Consider the following 9,468-nt stretch of genomic DNA (forward strand, 5'->3'; position numbering starts at 1 on the left):
ATCAATATTATGAATTGATTATGAATAAGATTAATTAGGAATATTAATATAATGAATTGATTAGGAATATCAATATAATGAATTGATTAGGGCAATACCTTAAATAAATAAATACACTTTCTTTTTGAAAAATTTTATAATTTATAATTCTCATATTTTTCACCTATAAATACAATGAGTTGATGACTACAAAAATTATAAGTCTTCATTTTATATTGCATCTCTTTTTTCCCAATAGGTCTTCAGCCTTGATCATTCAGTTTAGTCGCGTTTCAAAATTAACGGTAGGTTTAACATCCAAGTAGTTTGATTGGATTAGATACAATACGTTTTTCATGGTTGTATTGTCCAAATTTAATACTTTTTTCAGCGAAAAGCTATTCATATCATATGCCTACATTATGATTCATTCTGAATATTTCTACGGTTACTCCAAGTTCATTTCATATATTGATTTTTTGCTTCTATTGAAGTTTCATTATCATTGATGAAAGGTAGCCTCATGTGAATCTCGCTTTGAGTGGTGCCTACTCCTGCCCGTTTAAAGGGATGCTGAGTGCTGAATCCTCTAATCTCTCTCTTCATTTTGTTGCTATACTGTCATTGGTCAATAATTTCAAGTGCCACACAATAAAATGTGTGACTCACGGGTGATTGGAGAATGGGGTGTGGTTAAGTTTCTGTTGTAATATACACGACAAGATATAGCATGAATCGCCTTTAATACACCAATTGACTATTATTATATTCTTCTTAGTTCTTTGCATTGATTATTGAAGTAATCGGACTTCTGAAGTTTTGATTTGTTAAGTTGTCTTATTCTCATGGTGCCGGTTTTGACAGTTATGAAATCCATGCTCAATTCCTCATTGTATAGGTCAAAAGTGTATTTCTTTTTTGGCGTAATTATGGGATCGCCATAATTACTCCTTAGTAATAATAATAATAATAATAATAATAATAATAATAATAATAATAATAATAATAATAATAATAGGTAATATTATTGTTCAAATATAATATTAAAAAAAAAACTAATTTTAATTGGTAATCTATATTCTATATTTATATTCTATATTAATTAATAAAAACAAATCCTCCTTTACAAGTTCCCACCTAAACAATTAATAATAATATGAAAAAAAAAACGAAAAAGAATGGAAGGAAGTAAGCCGTACGCCCAAACAATTAATAATACTATTGGGAAGAAAATCTATATCTATATATATATAAAAGTAAAATCCTCCTAGCCAAGTTTTCCCTCCAAAATTTTTGTAGTAAAGTTTATTTGGTAAGTAAATGTCAAATGGAAATTAAATAAAATCTATTAATTGTTATATTACATAATTAGTAATAGTAATATTATGTATGGTATTATATTCTATAATATAATTGAAAATATTATTGTTCAAATATAATAAAAATCTTATGAAATAATGTAAGCATAATAATAAAATAATAATAATAATAATAATAATAATAATAATAATAATAATAATAATAATAATATAAAAACCATATAAATTTTCCCCCAAAACTTAGCGGCATTTATATAATATCCTAATTTTCTAATTTAATTAATTATCAAAATATTGAAATTATATATTATATATTATTCATTTATGTGTAGACATACTTATTACTGTATATAAAGTAAATTAGGTAAATATATTCTTCAAATATAAATTAAGTATCTATATATAATTTTTTGGTAAGCAAATGTAAAATTGTAACTCTAATTTTAATTGGTAATTGGTAATTGGTAATATAATAAAAATCATAAATGTTACCCTTAATCATATCTAAACACCTATATATACATCACATTCTCTTCAATACAAACAGTACCAAGTTACGAAGAACCTAAGGGAATATTCTCTGCAACTGCATAGCAATGGTGTAGAGAACAGGGACCTTCAAGAAGAGGAGGAACAAGACCCATATTCTCTGCGTATCCAGAAGAGCTGTTGCACTACACCTACACATTTGGTAAATCTCTGTATCCTTTTTCAACTCTTTTTTTTTTTTTAATAAAGAATAGAAAATCATATATACCATTGGTGAAATTTAAAATCTATCTACATATATTATATAAACTATGATTATATTGAAAAAATAAATGATAATTAATACTTAAAAGGTATTTCTCTAATACCTTATCTCAATCCATTAAAAGTTGTTTATTATTGGACTCTGGGCAAGATTAAATAATGCACTATTCATAGTGATAGAAAAAAAACTGACCATCTGATTATTAGTGGACTCTGAGCAACTAGATCTGCAGGTCATTTGCATGAGAGGGGACATCATTGAATGAGTTTGGACTATTAATATTTTTTTTCCTGATGTGACAGTCCTTCCAGCACCAATAGGAGTAACACAAGGATTTGGAGCCATGACAATGTGTTGAGGATCGTGAGTAGTGCTCCTTGACAAAAGCCTAAAGCAACAGCATATGAATATGATAGAGATTTAATTATTTTAATTTTTATTGATAAAAATTATTCTCTAACCAAACAATTAGTAATATTTACGATTTATTGAACCAACCTTCATATTTTTGGTCAAATGAGTACACATGATGGAATATATGTTCATTGCACGAAATCTTAATATTCATTGAGTTTCCAAATCGTATATTGCATAAGAATTATTTTACCATAATATGAATTGTAACCAATTTAATAAATCTAAATATTAACAAGTATGTATGGTAATTTTATGTATGTTAATATTATTTCATATGGACGTAATACTATAATATGATTTATAACCAATTTAAGAAATCTAATTTTAAGTATGTATGGTAATTGTATGCATGGTATTAAAAATAATAATTACGTATGGTATTATATATAGTAATATTAGGTATGATATTATGTAATGCGTAGTATTAATTAGGTCGTACATTTATTCTTTTCATATTCTCATATGGACGTAAATCCATAATATGGTATATAACCAATAACCAATATGGTATATATATATATATATATATATATATATATATATATATATATATATATATATATATATATATATATATATAAATTTTCACTCCTTATTATAAAATAATAATTAAATAAAAGTTTTATATAAGTAAATAATCTGTAATATTTATCTTAAGTATAATTTGTCAAATTAATCAATTTTAATTTGATAATGATTATTTTCTAACCAAACAATTGGTAATATTTATGATTTATTGAACCAATTCATATATATTTTTTATCATCCAGACTAATTTTAATGGTCAAATTAATAATAAATTTTATTAGTTATTAATTAGCATAATATTAATTTATTATGCATAATTACTGTATAAAAATAAATTACCGTTCAAATGAGTACACAAGATGATATACATGTTCATTGCACGAAATCTTAATATTAATTGAGTTGTCAAATCGTATATTGCATAAGAATTATTCTTACCTTACTATATACAATTAAAAATTTATTTCGAAATTCTGAAAATTAAATAAGTTAGAAATCTAATTTTAAGTATGTATTTTCTGTTTTTTCATTTTTAATTTATACGACTAATTTATTAATTTATATACACAATTTTTTGCTGCTTTTAATAAAATAATTCACTACATTTTTTTCAGTAAGTAATTCATCTAAGCAAATAATCCGTAATATTCCCTGATATACTTTACACAATTTAATCATTTTTTATTTTTATAATTTCTAATTTATTAAATAATATATATATATATATATATATATATATATATATATATATATATAATTTAATATAGATATAATTAGATAAAGATTATTTTGTAAACAAACAATTGGTAATATTTACGATTTATTGAACCAATTCGTAAATGAGTCAATCTATACTATAATTAAAAACAAAATCCTATTTACTTGATTTCCCACCCAAACAATAGTAAATAGTAAAGGTAAATTTTAAAAAAAGAATGAAAAAAAAGAACATAAATATTTCACAATAATATTCTACATCATCCGTTAAAAATGGAATGGAAATTAGGTAAACTGAAAAAATAACTGAATATTAATAATTGACTGAAAATTAAAAATGAAAAAAGGAACATAAATTAGGTTAATTGAAAAAGGAAATAAATATTTATAATTGACTAAAAATAAAAAATGATCCATAATTGACTAAAATGGAAAAGGAAAATGGTCAAATTATTACATTTTAATTTTTTACAATAATATTACACAATATAGTACATCAAATCATAATTATGTCATAAATCTTTCACAATTTTAAAAATGAAACAGAAATATTTCAATAATAATATTTTACATCATCAAGTAAACGTAAATTAAAAATGAAAAGGAAATATTTAAATAACAATATTCTACATTATCAATAATAAAGGCATATTCTAATCAATAATAAAGTTAAATTAAAAATGCAATGAAAATTAAAAATGAAACGGAAATATTTTAATAATAATATTCTACATCATCAATTAAAAATGGAACGAAAATTGGGTAAAATATCACTACATCTGATATTCTAATTGACCAATTGACTGAAAATAAAAAAAGAATAATTGGCTGAAAATGAATATGATATTACTAATTAACTGAAAATATAAAATGAAATGAATATTAATAGTTGGACTGCAAATAAAAAATGATCTATAATTAACTAATATGAAAAAAATAAATGGTTAGATCATTGCATTTTAATTAAAAATTGATGGAAACTAAAATTTGACGGAAATATTTCAACAATAATATTCTACATCATAGATAATAAAGGCATATTTTAAACAATAATAAAGTTAAATTAAAAATGCAACGGAAATATTTCAATAATAATATTATACATAATCAATTAAAACTCGAACAAAAATTAGGTAAAAATATCATTGCATATGATATTCTAATTGACTAATTGATTAAAAATAAAAAAGAATAATTGGCTGAAAATAAATATGATATTACAAACTTACTTAAAATATAAAAAAATCCCTAATTGACTAATATTCTACAATTATATATTTTCACTCGAGTCACCCATCATGATGGACTGAAGGTATTAGCTATAGACAATGATGGACAAGATTGTGTTGCTACTACCAATGTCGAAAGATGTTTCAATAATGTGTACATACAATCGTTGATATTTTTTTAAATGACAAATTTGCTATATATCTAGACAAAAAAATATATATCTTCCATAAAAATGAATTAAGATAGTAATTCATTCCTATAACTGAGTTGCTTGAGAATGAGCACATTTGACTAATTTATATAAAAAAAAAATACTAAACAATGATAAATAAAATCTCCAAAATTACAGCACCGCATGCGTACATCTACACATTAGCTATTAATTTGAGCAATTATTTGCTCAAATTTAAGCAATGATAACATCAAAACACATAGATAATCCAAACCATATGTTCAATTGCACTATATAATATTTGATGTTCTAATTTAAATAATTATATATTGATCCAAATATTCTTAATATATTACAACAAATACATTCTGTGCATCGAACGGGTGAAAATACTATTATTCTAATAATTTTTCTTTCCTTCTTTGGTGTAATTACTATGCTAATGTATTTAAATATTGAAAGAGAATTCTATAAAAAGGATCCTTAACTCACTAAAATTCTATATTATTCTTAAAAACTAAACCCCCATTTCTTACTTACCCGCCCAAACAATAAAAAAAAATTACCAATTAATAATACTAATAATAATTAGTAAAAAAGTTAGTAGTAAAATAGAAAAAAAGATCCTTAATTCACAAAAAATAGAAAAGGAAACGAGATTCACTAATTAATTAAAACTAACAATAATCAGTAAAAAAAAGATCCTTAATTCACTAAAAATGAAAATATAAACAGAATTTACTGATTATGACTAATAATAATTGGTAAAAAAAATAAAAAAATGAGTCTTAATTCAATGAAAATGGAAAAAAGAAACGTAAGGGTGTGAAAAAAAAATCATAATAAGGATAACAGTAAAAAAAAGAAAATTCTACCAAAAATTAGAATAATAAAAAAAATTTCTTAATTCACGAGAAATAGAAAAAGAAATGGAATTCACTGATTAATTAATAGTAATAATAATCAGTCAGAAAATTAGCAGTAAAATATGAAGAAAAAAAAAAGATCCTTACTTCACTAAAAATGGAAAAATAAACGAAATTTACTGATTAATACTAATAATAATCAGTAAAATTGCAAATAAAAAAGGATTCTTAATTCAATGAAAATGAAAGATTTTTTTTAAAAAAATGGGTCATAATAAAAATAACAGTAAAAACAATCCTACAAAAAAAAAATTAAAAAAAAGATTCATAATTTACGAAAAATATAAAATGAAATGGAATTCACTGAATAATTAATACTAATAATAATCAGTAAAATTAAAAGTTAACATTAAAATAGAAAAATATAAAAGAATCCTTAATTCACTAAAAATAGAAAAAGAAATGAAAGTCACTGATTAATACTAATAATAATAAGTTAAATAGGTAAATATAAAAAGATTCTCAATCTATACCATTATTAAAAAGAAAATCCTTCTTCCTTACTTTCACACCCAAACAATAGAAAAAGAAAAAAGATCTATAATATAATTAAAAACAAAATTCTATTTACTTGATTTATCGCTCAAACAATAGTAAATAGTAAAGGTAAATTTAAAAAAAAATGAAAAAAAAGAACAAAAATATTTCACAATAATATTCTATATTATCAATTAAAAATGGAATGAAAATTAAGTAAATAAATATGTATCTGTTCAAACATATTTTCTCAACCAACACCTTCACTAAGGCTCGATCTCATGACTTCCCACATAAAAGAAATCACTACATGCCATCTAAGCACAAAGTGTTTGGCAACAAACATTAGGTTAATTGAAAAAGGAAATGAATATTAACAATTGTTTGAAAATAAGAAAAGATTCATAATTGACTAAAATAGAAAAAAAAAATGGTCAGATCATTGCATTTTAATTTTTCACAATAATGTTATACAGTATAATACATAAAATCACAAGTATGTCATAAATTTTACACAATTTTAAACAATAGAATGGAAATATTTCAATAATAATATTCTACACTATCAAGTAAAGGTAAATTAAAAATGAAAAGGAAATACTTCAATAATAATATTCTACATCATCAATACTAAAGACATATTTTAAACAATAGTAAAGGTAAATTAAAAATGTAGCGAAAATTAAAAATAAAATGGAAATATTTTAATAATAATATTCTAAATCATCGATTAAAAATGAAACGAAAATTTGGTAAAAATATCATTGCATTTGATATTTTAGTTCGCTAATTGATTAATTGACTAAAAATAAAAGAAAAGTAATTGGATGAAAATAAATATGATATTACTAATGGATTGAAAATTTAAAAGGAAATGAATATTAATAATTGACTGCAAATAAAAAATTATTCATAATTGACTAATATGAAAAAAATAAATGGTTAGACCATTGCATTTTAATTAAAATGGAAGGGAAACTAAAATTGAACGCCAATATTTCAATAATAATATTCTACATCATAAATAGTAAATGCATATTTTAAACAATAGTAAAGGTAAGTTACATATGGAACAAAAATATTTCAATAATAATATTATACATCCTCAATTAAAAATGGAACACAAATTAGGTAAAAATATCACTCCATGTAATATTCTAATTGACTAAAAATATAAAAGAATAATTGACTGAAAATGAATATGATATTACTAATTTATTTAAAATATAAAAGGATCGCTAATTGACTAATATTATACCATTATATATTTTCACCGAGTCACCCATCCTGATCAATTGAAGGTGTTAGCTCTAGACGATGATGAACAAGATTGTGTTGCTACTACCAATGTCGTCTACAAAGAGGTTTCAACAATGTGTAAATAAAATCGTTTATATTATATTTTTTAAATGACAAAATTGCTATATGTATAGACAAAAAAAAATATCCTCCATACAAATGAATTAAGATAACAATTCATTCATATAACTGAGTTGCTAGAAAACGAACACATTTGTATAATTTATAAAAAAAATACTAAACAATGATAAAAAAAATCTCCAAAGTTATAACACTACATGCATACATCTACACCTTAGCTATTAATTTGAGCAATTATTTGCTTAAATTCATACAATGATAATATAAAAACACATAAATGATCCAACCCGTATATTCAATTGAACTATATAATATTTGATGTTTTAATTTAAATAATTATATATCGATCCAAATATTCTTAATATATTACAACAAATCTATTCCGTGCATCGCACGGGCGCAAATACTAGTAAGGTAGAAAGTCAAATACTCAAATTATATTGTCTAGTAGGGAAGAATAAAATTATTTTGAATGAGAAGGAAAAAGTAGTATAAGACTAAAACGTACTTATGTAATAATAATAATAAGAGTGTATTACCGAAATGGTCCCCCGACTATTGCGAAATTATCAATTTAGTCCTCGATAATTTTTTGTGCCTAATTAAGTCCCTTGACTTTGAAAATGTTAACCATTTTAGTCATCCGTTAGGTCAGGTGTTAGAAATCTGTTAAATTAGAGGACATTGGTGGAATTTCACATTAAAAAATCCATTTCTTATATTATTTAATTGATTAATCCATTTCAATTTGAGAAGACCCATTTACAGATCTCTGTTTATTTCTGGTGGTGTTCATATGGTTTGGAACTTTACGGTGGTTATCGGCTTTTCCGATGTTGTGTGGTTTTTCCGGAAAGTTCAACCCGTTATGAATCGGTAGGATGTATTTCTGGCGTTGGAAGTATTTTCCGGCGAAAGAGAGACGTCTGGTTGGTGTTCTTGGTCTATAAAATGGTTTGATTTTCTGGATGTGTGGAATTGCATTGGTGTTTTTGTTGTTTGAGGCTTGTTGTTTGATTTTTCCGGTGGAAACTAGATCGCCGATTTTCCTTCCAGTCGCCATTATTGGTTACTACATACACTTTCTGTTTCTTTCTTTGCATAACTCAAAAGCTTCGTCCTTTTTGTCCTCTGAATTTCCCTAACAAAAAGAGTTGTTTTGTTTGTTTGTTTTCTTGCATTTTCTACTCCCATCAAGATGCAAGATCCATCAGGTTCGAAGCCATTAGCCAACCAAACATCGCCGTTTCCCTCTGCATTCTGGCAATCACACCACCAGAGGATCTGGATCTGGCGTCCGACCCCTTCGACACCGCCGTGCCGGCCGGGAGCTTCGAGGAGATGGGATCCGAGGACGATATCTTCTCTACTTACATGGACATCGAGAAGCTCAGCGCCGGATCCGGCGCCGCCGCCGATGCTTCTGCGGCGGTGGGGTCGGAGAGCGGCGACAATGGGGTGAAGAGCTCAAACCAACTGCGGCATCGCCATAGCAACTGGGTGGATTCATATTTGCTCTAATTTAACTATATCTAATGTGAAATTCCATCAATGCCCTCTAATTTAACA

The 9,468-nt window shown here is 24.7% G+C and overlaps 1 protein-coding gene across 1 annotated transcript; it reads left to right on the top strand.

Annotated features, from left to right (window-relative positions):
* Positions 1-8,717: 8,717 nt before the first annotated feature.
* Positions 8,718-9,420, top strand: LOC109193513. The gene is made up of 2 exons (XM_019344354.1): positions 8,718-8,967; positions 9,098-9,420. Exons 1-2 carry the CDS (start codon positions 8,868-8,870, stop codon positions 9,418-9,420), a joined length of 423 nt encoding a protein of 140 aa, XP_019199899.1. The 5' UTR covers positions 8,718-8,867.
* Positions 9,421-9,468: the final 48 nt, after the last annotated feature.

Source organism: Ipomoea nil, unplaced genomic scaffold (genome assembly GCF_001879475.1).
Source record: "Ipomoea nil cultivar Tokyo-kokei standard unplaced genomic scaffold, Asagao_1.1 scaffold1895, whole genome shotgun sequence".
Taxonomy (NCBI): Eukaryota; Viridiplantae; Streptophyta; class Magnoliopsida; order Solanales; family Convolvulaceae; genus Ipomoea; species Ipomoea nil.